This window comes from Barbus barbus (genome assembly GCF_936440315.1).
Source record: "Barbus barbus genome assembly, chromosome: 21".
Lineage (NCBI taxonomy): Eukaryota > Metazoa > Chordata > Actinopteri > Cypriniformes > Cyprinidae > Barbus > Barbus barbus.
Genome location: NC_136749.1, coordinates 22,323,348 through 22,347,128, shown reverse-complemented (window position 1 = coordinate 22,347,128; position 23,781 = coordinate 22,323,348). Strand labels below are relative to the sequence as shown.

At 37.3% G+C, this 23,781-nt stretch overlaps 1 protein-coding gene and 1 long non-coding RNA gene across 2 annotated transcripts; one reads left to right on the top strand and one right to left on the bottom strand.

Annotated features, from left to right (window-relative positions):
• Positions 1-4,355: 4,355 nt before the first annotated feature.
• On the bottom strand, positions 4,356-23,317 carry LOC306887763 (pleckstrin homology domain-containing family O member 1-like). Its single transcript, XM_079445772.1, has 6 exons — positions 22,863-23,317; positions 21,562-21,708; positions 14,619-14,759; positions 11,951-12,055; positions 9,485-9,586; positions 4,356-8,080 (listed from the first exon to the last, which is right to left on the bottom strand). The coding sequence occupies exons 1-6, from the start codon at positions 22,887-22,889 to the stop codon at positions 7,388-7,390; spliced, it is 1,215 nt and encodes a 404-aa protein (XP_079301898.1). The 5' UTR covers positions 22,890-23,317; the 3' UTR covers positions 4,356-7,387.
• Positions 9,777-18,395, top strand: LOC306887764. Its single transcript, XR_013785698.1, has 3 exons — positions 9,777-10,017; positions 10,146-10,278; positions 18,135-18,395. It is a non-coding gene; the product is annotated as an uncharacterized lncRNA (long non-coding RNA).
• Positions 23,318-23,781: the final 464 nt, after the last annotated feature.

Sequence of the window (23,781 nt, the reverse complement as noted above, 5' to 3'; positions counted from 1 at the left end):
TGCTGTTAAAGGAAAGGGAAAGGGAAGTGGTGCTCCATACTCGGAATTTGTGCTCTGCATTTAACCCATCCAAGTGCACACACAGTAGTGAACATACACCTGGAGCAGTGGGCAGCCAATGCTGCAGCGCCCAGAGAGCAGTTGGGGGTTCGGTGCCTTGCTCAAGGGTCTCACCTCAGTCCTGGTATTGAGGGTTGTGAGAGTGTTGGTTATTCACTCCCCCACCTACAATCCCTCCCGGACCTGAGACTCCGACCCACGACCTTCAGGTTACAAGTCCGACTCTCTGTCCATTAGGCCACGACTAAACCCTTATGCACAGTATTTAGTGTTAAATCAAAAATAATCAGGAGAAGTCGAATTCTAAGTGTCTAAGCCCATCATATGCCCTGAAGCCTAGCAGTCAGGTGCAAATAAAATCAAGTCTGTGTTGGCTGTCAAGGGTTAATCTTTTCACAAGATGGCGCTAAATACTACAATTTCAGAGCGAGCAGTCTGCAGCTTTTCCTTAATCCTTTCCTCAAGATTCCTTAAATGTTTTAATGAGACTTTTGAGGCTGAGAAAATAGGACAACAAAATTTAATAGATAAAAAAGATCGTTTAGACAAACTTTGATGTTGTCTTGAGAAAGCCTAATTAATTTAAAGCCTGAAAGTTTGTTGTAAAAGCTTGAAGTTTGAAATTGTTTTAAAGTAGATAGATTGTTGAAGTAGGCCTTCCTTGTAAAAACAACTGTTGGTAATCATTCATTGTACACACAGCAGTGGTTTATTTTTCCCTTTTTAATTTAATTGGCAAATTACTACTTTTTAATTTCAATATTACATATTTATACAAAAAATATGAATAGTACTGTATGTTGCTTTCTCCATAGCTGTCACACTTCTTGTTGGTGTTGACTAGCTAACTGTTTTCTGTAGCTTGTCCAACACTGTCTAATTGGTCATTTTTCTGTTTACTGGAGTAGTACAGCTTTGAAATACTTAAATTGCATGAAAAAAATGCAATAAAAACACTAAAAGTGGCAAATTTTAATTCATGACTGTTCATACAAATCTCTGTACTAACTTTGTACTTAAAATTCTTTAAAAACTAGCGCGGTTATAGGCCCGGTTTCACAAATGGTGCTTATCTTAAAGGGATAGTTCACCCAAAAATTTAAATTCTGTAATCATTTACTCACGCTCAAGTAGTTCGAAACCTGTATGAATGTCTTTGTTCTGCTGAACACAAAGGAAGATATTCTGAAGAATGTGGGAAACAGAGCAGTTCTGGGGCACCACTGACTTCCATAGTATTTTTTTTTTTTTTTTTTTTTTTTCCTACTATGGAAGTCAATGGTGCCCCAAAACAGCCTAGATACAAACTTTCTTCAAAATATCTTCCTTTGTGTTTGGCAGAACAAAGAAATTCATACAGCTTTGGAACTACTTGAGGGTGAGTAAATGATGACATAATTTTCCTTTTTGGGTGAACTATCCCTTTAAGCCAGGACTAGGCCTTAGTTAAACTAAGATATTTAAGCAACTTTTACAAAAATGCCTTAGAAGAAAACATTACAGGTTTGCATCTTGACACAAGAACAATGACACTGACATATTTTAAGATATGTCAGAGCAAGATATTTTCAGTTGAGACAGCTCAAACATGCATTTTAGTCTGGGACTAGTTTAAGCCTTGTCTGTGAAACCGGGGGATTATAATTTATATTATGTTCAACAACTGGCACATAAAAGGGAGCCAGTGAAACTGTGCATCATTGCATAATGGGGAATACAGCTTGTTATTAATAAGCATCACAGATAGTCAAAGGGTATTGCAATAAAAGCACATTTCTGATACAGGCTATAATTCACAATAGTCTTTTTCTTATAGCATACATATAGTCAAGCAATATCACATGACATAGAGTGCTGTTTTCTTGAAGGCCAGCATGATTACAAATATGATATTGACTTTATACCATTCAAAAACAACATGTTAATATGAAATTACTTATATTATGTCTTTTTTAATGTTGGGATCCTTTTAAAGCATAGGCATTTGTAACTAATTTTAAGGGGCTTCAGTTCTGCTAATGTTCAGTTAATTGATGAGTGTTTTCCTTGATAAATAAATACACAGTTTATGTATTTTTTTATACATTCATCTAAAATATGTACAAACACAATATATAATTCATTACCACCTTGTAGTTTTATGTTAGGTCACTGGTTAATGGACAGCTTTCCAGATTGGATCTTTCCAGATCACAAACAATTTCTTTATAAATCAAAGTAAAAAATGTAAATTAATATAAACAGCCTCAAGTGTGGACAAAAAAGCATTAAAAAATGACTTGGATTTTATCTCCTTTCTGTTAAGTGTGTGTTGATGCCCCCCATCGGTCCCCCTGTAGTGTCTTATGGGAACATATGGACAAGCTCAACAGCTGTGGGGTTCCGCCCTACTGGACCTTTGAGATTAATTATTGCTATAGCAATGCATCCTTTCCCATTGAAGTCACCATGGAAACCTTTCATGCCAGTTTCAGAGTGCTGGTTTTGGTTGTGAAATTGTATCAATGTTTTTATACTGTTGGCTGTATGATTCATTTTTTCACTGTCACTTTTCACTAAGCATCTTGATGCTATCAATAGAAGCAGGTCTGCTTGTGATATTGATAACTCATGTTTTTCATGTTGTAAATCTAACATGTTAACTAGTTTCTGCTGGTCTGAGATGGTTATTAACTGGTCCAAGCTGATTTTTGGAACATGCTAGGTGGTTAACCAACAAATAGGCTAGCAGCTAAGAACCAGTTTAGAGCAGCTAGAAACCACATACCATGTTTCAAAAAGATAACCATTAGTTTAAACAGGATATTACAACAGTAAACTGCTTTCATAAACCTATAACAGGAATAGTTCTTTGCAGAAGTGAAACTTGTGTCAGCACAGCATGAGATATGGTTACATTTGTCTGAGACAATATTATTCTAATATTTTAGAGATGCTTGTAGTTTTTTTTTTATATATATTTAAAATAATTTTTTGTTTGTTTTTTACTTTTTAAATTGCAGTTTTAGTTTTTTTATTCATTCATTTTATTTCAGTTTGTTTTTTGTACTCGTCATCGTTATTTTTTTTTTATATTTGATTTTTTTTTGTTTTTTAAATTTTTTTTTTAATTCATTATTCATTTTATTTCAGTTTTAGTTATTTTTAGTACTCCTCATTGTTAAACCAAACGAAAAGGAGAACTAGCTGAATTTTCTTTAGTTTAATTTATTTCAGATAACGTTTGTTTTGTTTCAGGTAAAAAAAAATTTATATATAATGGTTTAATAACCCTTTTCTGAGATGAAGCACTCCTGGGGTACATCCTACACAGAGCCTGTAGGCTGGCAAGAGCCTGGTAACGCCTTCTCACTTCTCTGTGTCGGGTGTGAGGAATGCATTGACACAGCCCTAACTAGGTGAAATGTTACTGCCATGGCAACACACCCTACTCGGCTCATAACCAATCAGTGGCTTCTGCTGTCACTTGTCTGTCAGTTTGGTTACGTTTCAGACCACATGTGGTTTAGCACACGCAGCACCTGCTGAGTTTTGTTGTGTTCTTATAGCTCCCTCAGTATAGTATATGCATCAGTTGAGTTTTTCTTATTGTTTGCTTTATTTCACTGTAAATGTGTAAACCATGATAGAACCGTGGTCATAATTACTAATTTAATAAAATAAATAATGAAAAAGCTTATTCAGTTTCATTTTCAAGAAATATGTTGTTCATTTGACATTTTTAGGTCATTTCTAGGTTGGTTTGAACAACTGTAATATAATTATTACCGATAGGTTCTAACTCAATGACATAATGACCTCATTATCACATGGCACAGCTGATTGATTCTTTTCGTATCAGCCAATGAGCTCACTGCTCAACATTCAAATACTTGGCTAGTGCTTGCTGTAGTAGTTGCAACGTGCTTCGGAAACCCTCCACCTTCCCCAGCTCCACCTGTATAGATTTGTTACTGACTGATTTAATATATTTTATTTCATGTTATATGTGCAGCAGCAGTATTTCTTACATGCTCACAGCAGCATATCTGTGGATGTACTGGCAGTAGCGAGTCTTGCAGCATAGCAGATCTATTCCACCAAGACCAAACACATAAACATGTCCATGTTAAACTCTTCAAGAGTTGTCATGACAGAAATCTATTTAGAGATATAGTATTATGCACGTTGAGTGAATTTATAGCTCATATCGTGATAGTCTGATATGTCAGCAAGGCAAATTGTTCTGATAAACTAATTTGGTTCATGTTTTTTTAAATATGTTTAGTGAAATTTAAGTTTTGTAAAGTTTTGCAGTTAAGATATGAACACTCAGAATTCAGGGATGTTGAATGAGGATCACTTTAATTGCACAAGTGGTTGTGTCTCAAGTACATCAGAGATTAGCCGGTCCTGAGCTTGCAAACACCCATTGACAGGGTTCTGCTCTCCACATTGCAAACTGACCCCCATTTACAATTAGCTACAGAAATGTGAAATAATGTACACAGAGATTTACAATTGTCCATATAAATGTGATTAGCAAGAGCAGAAAAGACATTTGAGTATCTGAGTTGTTTACCAGCAGCTTGTAACTAACTGTCCATCTGAGAGATTGTGGGTTTGAGGATAACGGAATCAAAAATTCCAAAAACATTCAGGTTTTCTTCTGTATTAATGTGCATGTTTTTAACATGAACCTTAAAATAGCCAGACTCTGTTATTTGATGTAGGCAAAATCAATAGTTTGTTCCTTTCTGATTGCATAACTTTTTTTTTTTCCAGTGGCAGTCTAGCATTGACGCACTAGCTCACAAATACAACATCCCAATGCAAAATTACTAGTCTGACCACAATAAAGTCCACAGTCAAGAGCCAACTGAGAGATTTTCCTCTGCATTCACATTTTATCAAAGGTCTGCAGAAGTTCAGAAAAATAGCGACAGCAGGTGAACAATCTTATGGCATACATAAATAGTTCCAAAAAGCATGAAGGAACCTTCAGCTCTAAGCAGTCACATTGTTTATGATGTCAACTCAAAGTAAACGTGTCATAAATGATTAATGTATGACTATCAAAGTACAGGAGTAATTTGGCTCTGTTTCTGTTATTCTATATGATAGGACCTGTGCGATAGGAAAGATGTCAGATTGGTTTTGATGTAATCAAATATGATCCTGGCTACCTGACAGATGCTCGGGTAATTAGATTCACCTTCGGCTGGCACTGTCAGAAAAATCAGATCATAACACAGTCAGCTAACCAAACAAAACCAGTTCATCTGATTAAACCTGAAAAGATCACAAAACATTGCTCTGTTTGAGATAAGAGTTGTATGAGGTACAGAAAACCTTTGGCATCTGTGTGGCGATAACATGATAAGAATAGAACTTAAAATGTGAGGGGTAGTGAATAAAAGCAATTATTTAACCGTATTTTTATTTTTTTTAAAAGCTAAGGACTTCCATAGGCGTTGTGCTTTATTACCTTTGGAAGCGAAAATTTACAGTTTTTTATGACAAGATTCCAGAAGCAAGGAATGTCCCGTTGAGTTGCGTTTCCAGGGAAGTGGTTTTCTAAGTCAAACGTTTAAAAAGCAAAAACTCTACAAAAAAGCACTTTACAATAAAATGTACAAAAAATATAACACTGTTTATAATCAAGTCTTCGTAACAGAACAGGCTGACCTGTACCCATAGAATTGTGCAAACACATTATTTAGCTACTAACTGTAAAACAAGGAGTTTTATACTGGCAAGACATACCCTTGGTCGTTTAACGCAATACCGTACTGCACACTGCCAGTAAATCCTGATACCTGTGGATTATTTCAAGCTTATATGTGGGGGAATCTCACTAAACCTGTCTGGGTCACATTTTACGCCCAAATTAAGAAAAAAACAAAAAAACTTAGAAATTATACATATAAAGAAAATTATATATTTTCCTTTTTTGACTTTTTTTATGCTCCACTTCTGCAATAGTAATTTATTATATTCAGATTTTTATATTCTAACAATAAAATTATCTTTAAAAAAAAAAAATATCAGAATAAATGAATTACGGTAATGAGAAGTGGGTAGGTAAATGTGGTTAATTTTAATTTCATAAACAATTAAGGACAAAAATAAAATTAAACTACTTTCTAAATTAAATTAGCAAATAAGCTTCATGTACTTTAAGCAAAACAGAATTTCTTCTTTTTCTCAAAGAAATTTTGGGGTGAAATATGACTCTTGACCGGTTTCGTGAGTTTCACCCATGCAACCTTGCATAGTTCCCCAGAGACAAAAATCCTGCAAAGCAAAGCGCAAGCAAAACAAATCCTGCTTTAAAAGCTTCTCTTGAGGTGCAGGCAACTTGTAGGTGAAATTTTGGAAAATTAAAATATACAAGCATTCGGAGTCTTTGAAGAGTTTGAAATGCAGTTTGCATGTGCCCTTTTGAAAATACACTAAGGCAGCTTTTGATTTTGAGAGATACCAACATTTTCGGAAATACCACTTAGGTGTAAAGACTTGGAGCTACACGACCCATGCTTCCCTACCTACAGTAGATGATTGTCTGTTCTGCCTCTTAGGTTTGAAAAGATAGCTTGCCAGTGCCACTCTCGTTTTACAGCATTCTCCATAGTGCAAATGTGTAATTATTATTAATAGTTTCCTTTACTGCATGGAGTTTCGTCTTTAATGGCAGCTGACTTTCCACAGCAACACTGGCACCAGAGGTTATCTGTGTTCATGTTCATGGCTTTGTTCACAATTAAAGCCCATCTGACGGGATATTGAGCGCCGCCGGACAAGGAACACGCTCTGCTATCCATGATCGTTCCCGCCAATCGCCTTTGGCTGCACCCTGATTGCATCTTATTATGAGCTTGGTTTGTGTTGACAGCAGAGTAAGTGTGCTGGGCATTATTATTATTATTACATACAAAAATGACCCTGGGGGTCTGTGACTATTTCGAAACGAAGCTCCTCCAGTGTATTATGAAACAGAAGGAAAACATTCACATTGTGATAGGCTGGTGATGACAACAACATCACCGCCGTCTGGTGTTTCTCACCCTGTCTTACCCTGATGGGCCACTCAATGACTCGGTGCTTTTACTGTCCCTGTCGACATCACTGTGAAAATTGATACCACAGGGTACAACGCAACAGCTTGTGCTTGGTAAAACCACCAGACGCTGATATTAGGGAGTGGAAGAAACCAGATTTGCTCTTTAACAATTCATACATACACTTATAGCTCATGTTATTAGTTTTTTTGTTGATTGCAGCAATAGTAAAGCAGTCAGCAGGAAGAATCCATTGAAAAATGATGCCATGGAGGACATTTATGTCCTCACATCATGCTTTTCCGGTGGTTTGCATGTTGAGGGCTGTTTAGTTTGCCGTTCTGTGGAGAACTGAGTGTGACGGAAGAGGCGGAGTCAAGCTGCTTGTACAACGCTCTGAGCTCTTTCACTTCCTCCAGCACGTCACGAGCCTGTCCCCAAGTGGACGCCGCCTCCTCCAGAAGCCTCTCTGTCTCCATCCGCTGACAATCTGGACTGGAGCTCTTCCCAGCTGGCGAGCCCTTCCCCTTGCCCTGCACCCGTACCTCCGTCAGCAGCTCTTGAGTTCTTTCTAGCTTCTGGGTGATGAGATCCTGGAGCTGGCTGATGGGCTGCACGGGTGCCGAAGTCGAGCAGTGAGGGAGTGCTCGCGTCTCGCAGTGCGTCAGGATCTCATCCATGGAAGCGCAGCGGTTCTTGTCGGATGTGGGCATTTTTTTGCGGAGCTGCGGCGTCCTGTGGTTCTCCGAGCAGTCGAAGGCGCTCTCGCTTTTTCGCGGCAGACTCTGGGACTTTCCAGGGGTCTCGTTACAGGTGGAGAGCTTCGAGGTGTCTGTGATGGAGCACTGGGAATCTGGGGTGCGCTGAGAAGCAGCTTTATCGAGGGTATCCTCACAAGAGTCCTGACCCTGTGTGGAGGGGACATCTTCTTCCTGGATGAGGTCAAGTGTCAGCATGCCATCCGAGTTTGTGGTAGAAGCCTGAAAAGTGTGGGGAGATTTTAGACTTCAGTATTTCTGCAGGGTAAAAACAAAAATCAAACTGCTTCATTCATTCATTGTGATTGAATAGTGCTGTCAAACGATTAATCGCATCCAAAAAAAAAGTTTTGGTTTACATAATATATGTGTGTACTGTTTATTTTTATTATGTATAAATACACACATTTATATATGCATAATAAATATACACATATATATTATGTAAATGAAAACTTTAATTTTGGATGAGATTAATTGTTTGACAGCACTGAAATTATATTTAAAGGTGAAGAGTGTAAGTCCTGCCACATTGTTGTTCTCAAGTATACCTTTCTTAAAAACCAGGGCTCAACAACATGTAAACTTTGATGTGAAAGATGTAAAATTATCGATCTGACCAACATAGATAAGTTACTGTAACTGTAAATTGATGGTCATGGTAGAATTAAACTACCATTTTACTTTGTATGCCATCATCTCACAGCAAAAAGGTTTTTGAATGTTATTGGAGCTTTCTGTGTAATAGTAATTCATGCATCATTTTTATTTATTACCACAAAACCAGTCACAAGTGTCAATTTTTCGAAATTGAGATTTCTACATCATCTGAAAGCTGAATAAATAATCTTTCCATTGATGTACGGTTTGTTAGGATAGGACAATATTTGAAAATCTGGAATCTGAGGGTGCAAAAAAAATCAAAAGAAATTGAGAAAATCACCTTTAAAGTTGTCCAAATGAAGTTCTTAGCAATGCATATTACTAATCAAAAATGAAGTTTTGATATATTTACGGTAAGAAATTCACTGAATATCTTCATGGAACATGATCTTTACTTAATATCCTAATGATTTTTGGCATAAAAGAAAAATGGATAATTTTGACCCATACAATGTATTTTTGGCTATTGCTACAAATACACCCCAGCGACTTAAAACTGGTTTTGTGGTCCAGGGTCACATTTGATAAAATAAAAAAATATAATAAATTATGAGAAAGTCTTTATTATAATAAATCATATATTTTAAACGATTCTTTAGTATTATAATAAATGTAATATTTAAACAATATGATTTTAAATATTTAAAATTATAAATGCAAACCTAATTTTGTAAAATATATATCGTTTTTTGTTTGTTTGTTTTAAAATGGGCTAATGAAAATGTTGGCAGGGCAAGTAGAAATCTGGACTGGCCTGACCTGGAAAGCAGAAAGATTCTTATTGTTTGGCCCTAAATTGTCCTAAAACTAAAAGTATGAATGAGAAAGTATTTTATCAGTAAAATCTGATACTTTACAGACTTCGTTACTTTAAAGGACTGTTTCATATGTATCATTCCAGTCTTTTCCCAAAATGACGTTCATATTTAATGAGATGATATTCAGAGCAAATGGACTGCTTACCACAGCCATGAGGTGCCCGCGGGTGGGCAGACGGCGAGTATGGGGTATCTTAGCTCTGTCACGCGTTGGGTGGGCCAGCAAGCTGTCCTCTTCCACTGTCACCTAAAAGGGGTCGGACAAAGAGCTCTGGAATGAAGCCCAACTGAACAAATCAGTCACATAGAAACTAGCAGCAGCTACATGTCTCACGCAAGCCTGCAGGAGGAGAGCCAGTATATTGATCAACGAGTCAGTGGGTCTGTTTTTTATTTGTATGTGATGTGCAAATAATGACACAAGCAGTTCGGCAGAGTGGATGAATGTTTGAGTTGTGGGCAAAAAGGTCTTACAAGGGAATAATCTGAGAACTTGTTCTGAATCAAGTGTGTCAGTACAGCCTGTTGTTTACGAGAAAGCTTATGCTGTAAATGCTAAAATCCAAGACTGTGGTCTGAGATGGCTTTTGTTTGTTGTCCAGGAGTGTACGGCTAATCTTACTGTGTTTGATTAGGGTTTATGGACTAAAGGAGGGGTGGTAAACAACTAAAATATTGGTATAGAAGATTTTCTGTGTTCTGTATTTTTTGACTTGAGCTTTTAACATATAATTATTAATGGTGTTTGTTGAAGGAATCTGTTCTAAATTTTGCATGTTACTTATATTGCTTTGTTTGTGCTACAGTCAGGAATGATCTCCCATTAAGAAAGCGCCTAGATCACCCTTGGAACACTATACCAACCAACTAGCAACAGTGGTGACGGGTGATCAACATAGTGACTTCTTCCTGTACCCTACACCTACCCTACTTACAGTGGTCAGTTTCACACAAGCTCAGAATAGTAAGGTTCTTGTATGTATTTGTGCATTGTGTTGTTTGTGGCTAGTGAATGCATATATTTTCAGTGTCTAGTCACTAAACCTGCCTACACACTTCTCATACTTATAACATGCAGCAGTGCTTGGCAACAGATAAGCAGCGCACTGACAAACCATAATTTGCAAAACCAAACCATGCAGATCAGAAAAAGAATATGGCCGATATTGATTCTTAAAATACCAAGATCGATTGCTCTTGAATCAGATCAAAATCAAATAGAATCAAATGATAGACCTTAGTCAACAGAAACTTTCAAAACAGTTTTGTGGAGTTCTTGTCTACTGAAAGTTATTGTTGAAAAGACTGACATTTCATCAGCTGAACAACAGTACAATCTATTGAACATACTTTATTTCTATCCGTCACAGAAATTAAATTCCTGTCAGAAATTAAATATGGTGCTTTCCTCACTAAGTTGTAGTGGAATTGAATTGACTTTGAATCAATACCCAGCATTGTAAAAAAATATGCAACACCCTTTTATCATTATTAGTTCTTTCTTCATTAGCAATATTTATTTAATGATTTGTTTCATATTTGAAGACTACGTTTTTTAATTTGTTAATATTTAATATTTCAAAAAAATAGCATTTTAGGTTTTGTCATAGTATTGTGAAACTGTTAAAGTACTTGTATGAACTACTGAAATGTTGATATCGTGACAACCCTAAAAGGAATAATGTGACAGTAGTACCATTCTCTCATTTTTAAATTGGTATACTGAATAGCTATAACAACAGTCTAGTAAGCTTCAATAGAAGATCCCACAACATAACCGCCTGTTATCGAGTGCTGACTCGTCTGTTTCCTCTCCTGTTGAGTGGTATGAGAGATCTCGCCTATTTAACTAGATGTAGGGTATGAATCACACCACATTGACATGTGAAAAGGAAAGCACATGGTCTCTCTGGTTTATTGAAATGAATATCTAGTACACTGGATGTGCTGTGTCGTAGTCAGCCTACTTGAAACACCTGCGTGGATGTTTACGGTCCCAAACAATGACCTGGTCCCCAACAAATGTGGAGGATGCCAACAGCTTAGACTAGATTAAATCTTGTTCATTATCGGAGGCTGAAGGTGAAGATAGGCTCTGATCTGGCTGCTTTAACGCTGAAAGTCGTGACTGCCATCTATTTTTGGCGGAGTGATTCATTTTCTTCCACCGAGCGTGATTATAGACCCGCTTTTAAATTGAGCAAATCCCTTCGCAAACAAACTGTGAAAAGATCAGGGAATGAGAGGCCAGGAAACTTTGCGATTAGAAGTTTTCATAAAAGTGGCTCCTCCAAGGACCTGTGAATGACAATCTGTGATTTCACATTTTTTGAGGAAATTGGAGTGGTGCTTGTGTATGCTAATCGCTGCTCGGGTGTTGTGGTAGGTTGTCTGAGCATTGCTATGTAGTTCCTACGGTGTTCAGATGTTGCTATGCTAGAGTTTTTGGGATGGTTGCTTAAATCCCTAACCCTATGCTCAGAAACCTACTTAATGGAAGTGTATAAAATACGATTGCCTGGTCAATGCATTGCTAACTTGCAGTCTGGTTGTAAATCATTAATAGCAAGCAACACTGGTATATGCAAAGATATGGAAATGTCTAGCATACCTCATCCAATATGCGATTCTTGGCCCTGGTGATGGCTGCATTTAATGCATTGATCCAGGATTCCTTCTCTTCTGGACTGACAGCCAAAAACACCAGATTTGGGACCTGCATGTGGCAGATGAGAGAAACTTTAATATAGTGTGCTGCTGTTTGAAAAGATCATTTATCCAAGCACAGTGCGGGTTATAGAGCAAACACAGTTTGATGTATGACCAATATGCCCTGAACCCTGCTGGCTTTTCATTTTACGCCTACACACGTGGTGAAAATTCCTTCAGTCTTGTGCTAGGCGGACACAAACATTTAGTGACCCAAGCATAAATGAGCAGGTACAGCCATATGGCTCTTTCTATGGACAGCTGATGCAGCAACAGCGTGTGGCAGAAACCACCATATTAGGCAACAACACTGCAAGCCTTCCAAACACAGTCTGCTGGAGCCGCGACAGGCGGCTGTTGATGCTGCAGCTGTGTAGATAAGACACTGCTATGCGCTCTATGCTATGCATTTGTACTGTTGTTGACAAATCACTTTGACCATCAAGGTGACATATCGTAAGAAACAGAAAAACACCTTGTCGGTCTGATTGCTGCAGTCTTTATTTTATTATTTGGAGTCATAATGATTTATTTTTAAAACCAATTAATACTTTTGTTCAGCATAAATACATTCAATTGATCAAAAGTGACAGTAAATACATTTATAATGTAACAAATGTTTACTATTTCAAATAAATACAGTTTTTCAAAGAATTCTGAAAAAAATGTGTCACGGTTTCCACAAAAATATTAAGCAGCACAACTGTTTTCAACACTGATAATAATAAGAAATGCTTTCTGAAGGATCATGTGAGTTATGGCTGCTGAAAACTTAGTTTTGCCATTACAGTAATAAATAAAATTTTTAAATATATTAAAATAGAAAACAGTCATTTAAAATTATAAAAAAATTACTGTTTTAACTGTATTTTTGATCAAATAAATAATCAAGATTTTTTACATTGCTGGTGCTTGTCCGGTGCATTGTTATGTGATTTCTAAGGTGTTCAGAATGTTTTTAGTGTTTTGCTAAGTGTTTTGTCTGGTTGCTATGTGAAATCCTTACAACAGTAAAAATAGTTTAGTAGATGTTATTTAAAACAGATTGGGTCCAAGAAAACTTGACTTGCTTCATAAGTGGATCTCAGGGGTTAAATATAATGCTATAAATATGTAGATGGTTTCTGTAAGGCTTTTGAATTCCTTGGTAATGAAAATTAGGTACTTAGGGAAGTCTGTTTTTAAAGGTGCAAAAAAGAAGCAGGCTAGAGAAAAGAGCAGAAAGATGATGATTTTCATGAGGTCATGTATTAGGGTGTCTCCCTTGTTGAGCTGCATGTGGAACAGCTGTTGTATGTGGGGCAGAGGGACTTATTAACCACGTAGAGCTGTGTTGCTGTGGGTTTGGGAGGGAGGGTGGCGGCTGCTGGATTTTCCTAAGAACCTCCATGTTTGTTTCCTGGGGATTAACCCCTTGTCTTAGTGCTGGATTTTAAAGGATTGGTCAGACGTTACCCCTAATGTTTTGTCAGAAATCCTAAAAATGTGTTCTAGACAAGAGTCGAGACAACCAGAAAATGCTTTAAATCTACATAACTAATGCAGACTTCTAAAAGGACTGATACTGATTATAAACGCATTTCAGGAGAGGTGACAATAAAATTATATGTAAAACGTTTCATTTTCCACCAAACGGAATTGCAAAAATTTTTATTAATTTCATTTTTGTTTCTCTACAGATTCTCCCATACTCACACAATTAGTTGAGCCAGAAGATCAGAATTTTTTGGAATGCCTTGTCAATTCCTGAATTTGTACTGATTTTTTATTACGGTAGCAAACAGGATGCTTAATTGCAATTTGAAATTAATGACAGGAAGCAGAATTAAAATGAATTGGATTTTTTTTTAATAGAAAAGCAAAGTTTGTCTTGACTTTGAATGCTGGCTCTGAAAAATATCAAGTACTGAAAAAGTTTAAGAAGCCTCAATGTTTGTATGTTTATGGATGGATGTATAGAGAGATAACTTATAGTCTCTGCATTAATTGGAAACAGAATTAACAGAAAATCAGATATTTTGCCTTTAAGAAACAAGGAGCCTTAACACAATTGGTAAGATGTACTATTTGTGTTAGTCTAAAGGATGAAGGATATTCATGGCGGCCTGTGGTGTGCTAGTGAAAGCAATAAGCTGAGCCATTCTTACTGAAAGCCAATTACTCAGGATAGGATGACTAGGTCGGTCCAAGTTTGTGCTTAGAGACCGGCGTGCCAGCTATGCTGGAGGACAGTTTATTGTCTGATATTGTCTTAGACTTGAGACTTGGTTGCGTTCAGACATTCAGTGTTTGGTATCGAAAAATGTGTTTACAAACAGGTGTGACTCTTGAATTGTCCTGTTCAAAGTACAAACGCAGTTTGAATACCCCCTTTTTATTCCTGTTTAATTTCCTTTTGCTCTAATATGTTTGAATGTATGTAGAGACACAGATCTTTGAGTTGTGCAACAGGTGATCACTGTCTCACAGCATGACTACAAACTGACTAATGAAGCAGCCCAGCAGTGCTCTAGCGCTGACTGAGACATAAAGCCATTAGCTGTGAAACCCAACTTCCTGTAGAGACTGACCGTGTTGCCTGGCTGCCGTGAACGCAGAAGCGTGAACTTGCTGTGATTCTTTTTGCTCCTGCTTTTGGCCTTGCGAAGTTCTTCAGACCTCTCGTAGTCAGTGAGATCCACCACCTCCTGGATTTTCTTCTCATCTTTGACCTGTAAAAAGTACAGATTTGGTTTTAATACTGTGCTTTAAATTTGTTCAATTAAATACATCTCAATATTTATGTCTTTGTTCTTAAATAACTTTAAGGGATGATTTTAGTAGTTTTAAAATGTTTGACTAAAAATCTTAATACTAATAATAGTTTATTTTTTATTTAATTATTAATCATCATTATTAAGAATCATTAATAATAACATTTTTGTACTTTTTACATATAAAACCTCCTGCTAATTTTCAGTGATACAAATCAGTCAGAATTAGGGTTGCAAAAAGGTGGAAAATTTTCAATAAATTACAGAAACTTTCTGGGAATTTTTTGGAATCTTCCTGGGATTTTTGGAAAGTTTCCGGAAATTTACCAGAAATTTTCCACCCCTTTGCAACCCTAGAATTAAAAAAGGTGGATTGATACATTTACAGAGTTTGTGTTTACACTTGATGAGACATACTTTCTCTGAATGTGTGGTGGTGAAATTTATGCAGACTATGTAGAAATTAGAAAATAAATGTAATTTGCTAAATTATTCCAAACAAAAGCTAATTTAAAATGAACATTTTTACTGTCCAGAATTTTTTTAAAGGGGAAAAAAACAACAGCACAGCATTTGAAAGGTATGTTTGAGGTCAGTGTTTGGTTTAGTCTAGTTGGTGCGATCACAATTGTTAAGGGCATATGATGCTAATTTTTAACTAGGAGAGACCTGATAACGTAGCTTCAAAATATCATTGGTCCAAACATGGAAGAAGAGAACCTTTTAACCCAGATTCCCAGTGAACACCATGGTCTGATTTGCTATCACCTGCCAAATGTTCTCATTAAGTCACAATCAATTTCCATTAGCGTTCTACTAAAGACAAAAAACACTGTCTATGCACGCAAGCACACATCTGGTTGTGTTTTGTACTACAGAGCCGCTCTACAGTGCAGTACTTAAGAGATTGGCATCACACCCAGTGCACTACGGGGTGTCACGACAGGGAATGGCTGTACAAATAGTACATCTACTGTTCCAGCAGTACAAAGGCAGCAATTAACTGGCAATCTGATCCAATCCTTTTATTCCAGGAGAGGACAGTTGGGGCACAGTACACAGTATTTGCACTCAATACCAGACATTAAGAACTCCTCAATGCAAAATACTGAAGTATGCTGTTATAATGAATGAAAATGAGGCATAGAAGTGAGGTGTAGAAATTATGTCAAGTTTTAAAAAAAAGTGTGTGATACCACATTAAAGTTTTGGATATTTCACCGGCATTACTTGTAAAATGACCCTGATATATCTGATGACAAATCAGGCACAGTAAAAGTAATCTGTAATCTGAGATCACACAGAATATAGAATACTTTAGTGGTTAAATTCATTGAATGAATGTGAACTACACTACTACTTTTGTAGTTATGCTCTTTGCTCCTTTAAACTGAGTAGGCGCAGTCTAATTAAGTGGTTGTATATGAATCTGACACCATGTCTTTATGCTTTATTTGGATTTCATAACATTTGAAACTGCCTCTTTAAATAAGAACTGGCAGATGCTTGAGCAACAAGCCAATTTTTGCCTTAATGACTTTTTAACTGCAAATAAAGAGCATCATCTATATTTAATATTGTGTACATTAAGCTTTAAACAGACGCATCATTTTGCAGAGGAGACGCACACACATACAGTGTGAATAGCTCAAAATAGCATCTTAAAACAACCAAAAGAAAGCTAGAGAAAATTGTTTGCCAAAACCTTGTGCTTCTCAACAGAAAGAGCGAAGGGACAAAGAAGTACTACTGAGAGAATAATTTCACAGTTTTGCGAGGCTGTCTGATATGCCCTCTGTAATCAAGCTACTTTCAACTAAAGCTGGCTGGAGCTGTAAACAATATTTATGTTGTGTGCGAGGTTACAGAAATTTTCCAGATTCAAAAAAACTTGAGCTCTACAAATAGCATCTGTGGCATGCTGTTGAGTACCACAGAAAATAATTTTGCCACAAATTTGTGTTTACATTACACTTATAATGGAAGTCGCTGGAGCGGGTTTCTCAAATATTGCCACAAAACTGCTTTTCACAAATGTTTCGGACTGAAGCAGGATATTCAAAGAAAAAAATGTAGGAAGGAAATCAACTGACTCAAGGGAAAAGTGGATGATTAACAATTTTACTTCTCAAATTGTGTCATTTTTATACTAAAGAAGTTAAAGCCTAAATGCTCTAATTTTTCATTTCCACTTGGACTTCCATTGTACACTATTGTTAAAAAGTTTGGGGTCAGCAGCCATTACTCAGTCCTCTGTGTCATTCGAGTCAACATTATTTTTGACATCATGCCAGAGCTTCACTTCAATTAGCCTGTTTTTGCCCAAAAAGGCTGTTTTTTTTGTTCACATTTTCTTGTTGCTCACATGCACCATTTCCAGTGTGTATTCTTATTCATGTTATTCAACAAATAAACTGGAGAATTTCCTGTTCAGGTGTCCCTTTGTTTCAGTCTGAGGCCAGGTGGATCATTCAGAGATGAGCAGCCATCGTTTCGTGTTTCACTGTCTTTCAAAGGATTGGTCAAGTTCCGTCTGAATGGAATTTCGCTATTCAAATTTATATTTACTTCCTCCATTAACCGGTCTAACCTTTCATAAACGTCCATTAGGGTCACAAAACATTGCAGCTGAGAGGGTGTATCAGAAAAACAAATATCCTGAAAAGGAATTTGAAATGAATACTCCTCGGCAATGTGTCCCATCGGCCCACACATGAAAAATTCATTGCAAAGTGTTTAAGTGGAAATCTCTGAATGGTACGACCAATGCTGCTTTATGATATGAAAGCTGCAGGAGAGATCTTAGGGTTAAATGCAGCATGTTTGCTTGGTCAGGTGAGGGAAGGAAGGGCGAGCTACACGTTGACATCAGCAGTTACAAACCAACCAAAGACAATTGAAAGGTGTTTCCACTCTGACTTCTACCACAGTGGTTTTTCATCTAGTTTTGCAAGTTGTGGCCAAACACGGTGCAAAAACAATTATTCATATCACCGCAAACTACATCCAACAAAACTGCAAGGTCTTTGACAGTAACAACAAAATATATAGGAACAGTTTTCCTCTCTTTAAAAGCCCATTTTGCTGCATTATAATTTTCCTAAATATTTTTTAGTTTAGAGCCACTGTTGTACAGTTTATAATTTGAGTCCAACAAGCTTCTCATTATGAACTTCCTGATGCTATTTTGCAAACTGCTGTTCCAGAGTAAAACCAGTCTGGAACTTAGAGGATTTTTTCTCTGCCATCCTTTCAAATTCTTTGAAACAACTTGCAATTGCAGTAATACTCATCTGACACAGTGTGACCTAGATCCCATGTGATACTTTGCAGAACAGAAGAAAACACCTAAAGAAACCAGACGGAGAAGAAATGGTTTGATGACTATACAGGGCACGCCAACCTCCGCTGATCTCGCTTTCCAGCAAGTGAGTCAGAGCTGTGCCAGGCCCTGATGTGTGAAATGATTCATCCGTCGATTTCATTTGCGACTACTTGTGTAAATGTAGCTGGACGACTGCACCCCATCGCCCTGGAGAATGATGTCGGCAGTTGTAAAAAGAAGAATTCGCACTTTCCTTGAGTATTTGTACATTTATGACATATAATGTATACAATGAAGTCTACTGACATGTTACTTTTACTATCGCACTGCATGATCTCATAATTTTATGACGTTTTCCATTTGCACCAATTCACACTGCTTGAATAATTCAGCACATCTGACATCAGCAGATCTCTTTATTAGGGAATGCAAAGCATATACTAATATGACTTCTAAACTGGAGTGAGATAAATGGGATGCATAAACTAATTCAAGCACTTGGCTAATTATGATGTGAAAAAAAAACAAAGATGGAATATTGACAAGGGTGGAATTGACAAGGGCGTTTCTGTTTAGGGTGGATACTGATTGTGAGTCACCCAAATAGAAAGACTTAAGGCTTCAATGCACATTCAGTGGCATCATTTTAGGCAAACCATATGAGAAAAGGGGAAAAGAACATTGTAAAGAGGAACGAGTTGTGGCTATTACACCCATGTCTACCATCTATGCACATAACTCCAAAAAGCAGAAGAGCAATATAAGATACTTTTAAAATAAATGAAGACCACAGCTTCCTTATTTGGACTTGAGAACGCAAGAAGACAGACAGACAGCTCTTGTCTTCTACTTCCATGTTGAAGTTTTGGTAGGTGCCATTTAATTTGGTAGGTGCCATTTTGGTAGGTGCCAGGTGGGGAAGTCGTGGCCTAATGGTTAGAGAGTCGGACTCGTAATCGAAAGGTTGCGGGTTCGAGTCCCCGGCCGGCAGGAATTGTAGGTGGGGGGAGTGAATGTCCAGCGCTCTCTCCACCGACTGAGGTGCCCTTGAGCAAGGCACCGAACCCCCAACTGCTCCCCGGGCACCGCAGCATAAATGGCTGCCCACTGCTCCGGGTGTGTGTGTGTGTGTGTGTGTGTGTGCATTTGTTCACTACTCACTGCTGTGTGTGTGCACTTGGATGGGTTAAACGCAGAGCACCAATTTCGAGTATGGGTCACCATACTTGACAATACGTCACGACTTTAACTTTAATTTAGTGTAAGCAGAACAAAGACAGGAAATTACACCTGATTAAAGTTTAGATTGTGGGAGAGAAATGTACCAGAATAAGTGTGTAAATGTGAAGACAGTGCTGGGTGAGTGGGAAAAAGCACTCATACTCTCTGTGGACTCTCCCTACATCTGCCACATCAGCGGCCAGGAATCTGACCCCGAACAACACTCGCGTGACATCTGCTCCTGTGAGCTGTTGTGGAAGAGTTTTGCAGGACACATTCTCAGTTTACTGCCACCCTTCAATCTACTATCATCTGACTCGAATATGTCAATTTGATTTAAGCGGAATCAAATACAATGAGTGGCCAGTGGTGCTTGCTGTCGCCATTGCTCATATTTTAAGCCCTTAACCCTGCAGATACCTCAAATTGTTGAGTTTGATGAAGAGAGGTGTGCTTATACTTCTCAAAGCAATTTATACCTGGTAGATGATAAATGTGCAAATAAATAAATATATGTACATTAAAAGAGGGTCCTGAGTATTATGTAGAAAACTTATTTGGCCATTAAAGTCAGCATTAAATGCAAATTTTCAAAATGCTGGTTTGATCTTTTTGTGACCAATTCAGCATGTGTTCAACATGTTTTTTCATAATTCATAAATCCTCCAGTGAAACAACAGACTTCTCTTTGTTGATGTAACCACCTACATCTCCCTGGCATGGAAGCTAGTTTTGCACAGGCAAGTATCACACACAAAAAATCAAAACAAAAAAAAAATCGGTAGGCATTAATAATGGCCACTTTTAGAATCTTTCTGTCAGTTTCATTTATGTTTTTTGAAACCAGCAGTAATATTATAGTAATTTTGCTGTAGCTAACTATGGTATTTCTGGCAAAAACTACAGTTATCATGGTACATTTTTGAAAGTTGTCTACATTAAAAAATTTTGATACTTTTATGGTACTTTTGAAGCTTGAAAGTCATAATCCCTATTGACTGAAAGTGCAATCATCACAATTTTTCAAATATTCTCCATTTGTGTTTCTGCAGAAAGAAGTCTTGTGCGTTTGGAACAATATCGGTGAGTAAAAGATGACTGTTTTAATTTTTGGGTGAACTGCCCCTTTAACTCTTTTGGGGACTGAATAAAAATTCTGAAAAACAAAATGTATTGTATAAGCCCAGATACCTGATGGTTTATATGTTTGGAACTATATTTAACTCCTCAAGCTTGGATCTTCAGACCAACATATAAATATGAGGATCATTTTGGCATTTATCTGTTAGGAAACATGATACCAAAACAACAGCGTTGGATCATTAAAATCTGTTGTCTGTCTAGACAGCTGGAGAGAAACATCTAGACGACAGCATGATGAAACCTCAGTCTGTTAAGCACTAAAAGGGTCAATCCTCCCTCTGAGCTGTGAGCGAGAGCCCATATGCTGCCTCGGCATTGTGTGATCTGATGCTGAGCACAGCAAACAGTCTTCTGCATGACCATGACTCAACCTCAATCCTGCTTTCTTTCCCTTCGTCCTCCCACACTGCAGTAAATCAGCCTCGCTCCTGAATAAAGGCCCTTTATTTCCCTATTCCTTCATGCTTGCTGAACTTGTTAAACCTCTATTTAAACCTTCACTTCATCCAGGCACAATGTCAGGCACACGCTGACAGTATGTGGTGCATTGGACTTGGAAATGACAGTCGGCCAAGTGAATGTTTACATGTTTATCTCATCATGTTTGGCCTTTCAGCACATCCGGCTCTAATTCCAGAGCAATGTCTGCAATTGGATAAAGGTGTTAACATGCTAAGACGCAGCTCTGTGTACCACAGTGAGCCTGGCTTGAACAAAGCAAAATATTAAAGGGATAGTGTCTTACGAATCTGGAGTTTTTAGTAAAGGTTTTCTATGTGTCTCCTGCAATTTAATACGTTATCTGCATTGGAAGTGTATTCTTATATTGCAGTGTGGATTGTATTATTTATTTATTTTTTACTTTGTGTAGTTTTGTTATAGTTTTCAGAGATGAGGACATGTCATGTAACCCATCTGTGCATTTAAGTAACTGGAGCAGATTTCTTTCTTTCTAACACTGAAAGCAGTACTAAATATCATTGTAAGCATGTTACACATGTAGCATCTCATCAATCAAATGATGATGTGGAGAAAAGCATTAAAAGAAAAAAGGTTTTTTCCAAAACGAACCTCTTTTTCAGAAATGTAGAGTTGGTCTCCTTTCAGTATAACAAATCTGTTTTTCCAAATTTCCCTGAAAATTCCTTTCCCACAGAACTTGCGAATCCAGCCAGTTTTGTCGGGCTGCATGGGCTGTTGATTGGCATCCTGAAGGCCCTGTGTTTACAGAGAGAAATTAGAGACATGCCAGTGAGACTTAAGGTTTCCAGTTGGTTATGATCTACAGTAATTGTCTGCATTTCAAAGCCTAAACAGCATTTCTAGGCCTTTGCAGGTCTATGATGCACATTATGCTGTCTAGGAAGGCAGTTCACTAGGTTTTGAGACACAATCGTAGTCTCTAGAGAGGCAGAGACTTTCTTAAAGACCATGTCATTGTCATGTAGATCATATCACATTCCTGGCGCTTACTCACTTTTCTCACACAGCACATGCACATACACACACCAGTGTTTCCTCAACCTTTTACCGGAGCTGGGATCTTGTGTGTGATGAGAAAAGGCTGTGTGCATGCACAATACTGGCAAGAAAAATTTATTAAAGTTTATTATTCAGAAAAATACTTTTCCTCAGCTATTTATGAGTATAATCAGCATATTCTATATGAAACATGCCCATTCGTCGCCTGCTAGTCCAGACAGGAAACATTGGAAGTGCCATTTATTATGCTTTCTAGTCATTTTGGACAGTAATTTAATCAACTCATTAATAGTGCATGTTAAGTGTTCAGTTTGTAGTCCCAGAAGATAACTAGCATTTTTCAAACCATGGCTTCCCTTGGGAGTTTCCTTTTGGGGGTTTAGAATTAATGTTTTCGATGTAGGCTATTAATAATTCACATTTGTTAGGAAATGAGTATATGAAATTATAATTTAATTATAGAATTAAAAAGAATTGTAAAACTTCTGTTTAATATGTCTTATTCCGTTTTCTAGAAACTGTAATATCCTACTGGCTTCTGGTTATAGCAGTTTATTCTGTTTATTTTTTATGAAACTAAATCAGTTCTTAATTGACTTTAAATGGTCTAATACATGCATAGTATATATTTAATAAACGTATATAAAACAATATTAAGTTACTCCTTTCATTATTTTAAGCCTGGTAGCCTAAATTACTTCCAAAAAAGGCGTGCGAAATAATATCATGTCGACTTATACATTTACAGCTAAAATAAATAATTATAATTCATGTACTGCATTGGTGCTTTTCGAAATGTTGTTAAAGAGTACACTGAAGTGTACTTGCTGCAGTGTTCATACTAGCGGCGCTCCTCACTGACAATAGAGTGGACTGACTCGATGTCTTACCCGCTTTGTTGAACTGTTCTTCTTCATGGCTCAATAAAACGGAGCTTCCTGACTCTCCCACCGCTAAATCCAGATCCTTTCGTGCACAATGTGTTGTCTACAACGAAACAAAATCCCGGTGTGGACTCGAAAAGAAGAGCTCGGTGTTGAATGAGTCGCTCCCCCGTTTGTATCTTACGCCTCCTCTTGTCTATTTACTTCCATTCAGTGTCCTGCAGATCCGCGCAGATTATCACCCAATGGCTTTTCTTTGTGGTCACGCACACAGATCTGAGAAATGTGCTTTCTAGAGCAGCAGATGAGTCTGTGCTGGTGCCATCATCATCATCATCATCATCGTCGTCGTGTCGTATGGGTTGATCTCTTGCCGTCATGTGTGTCTCTTGTGGAGTTCTGTGAGCTGGAGAACTTGAGGCTGTGTGGTCCCTCTCTTTGTCCTCCACAGCTCCACCTATGGACACCACAATGATGTCACTGGAAAGACAGAGGGGGGATTTGCTGTACTGAAAGGAATGTGCAGAATTTTGCTGTCGTTTTACTTTTCCTATATTAGTAGTTATTATTAATGTTGTTATTATTATTATTTAATATTAACAATGTGTAATTAAAAAATAATTACACTAAGAACATGCTGTTCATCAGCATTGTAAAAAAAGCAACTTTTTATTAATTAGCATTATTTAAATTAGCATAAATTATTAGCATTAATTCAATTAACATCATTTATTAGCATAAATACGTAACTTTTTTTTTTTTTTGTTAAAAATAATCCGAAATCAATATTTGAGCAAGTACATAACTTTAGTAACTTACTTTAGCCCGATTCACAACGGCTGTTTTATAATAATGTTTTCTAATTTGAGTGGTACAGGTAGGTTTTCGCGGGAAATTCGAGCATGGCACTGGTCATTACGTCACG

Coding starts and splice junctions, on each gene's coding strand:
- LOC306887763 (XM_079445772.1), bottom strand. CDS start 22,889: ATGAAGAAGAACAGTTCAACAAAGCGG. Junction 14,760..21,561: donor TCTACATTTCTGAAAAAGAG/GTTCGTTTTGGA, acceptor TACTTTTTACAG/GTCAAAGATGAGAAGAAAAT. Junction 8,081..9,484: donor GCGGGCACCTCATGGCTGTG/GTAAGCAGTCCA, acceptor CACACTTTTCAG/GCTTCTACCACAAACTCGGA.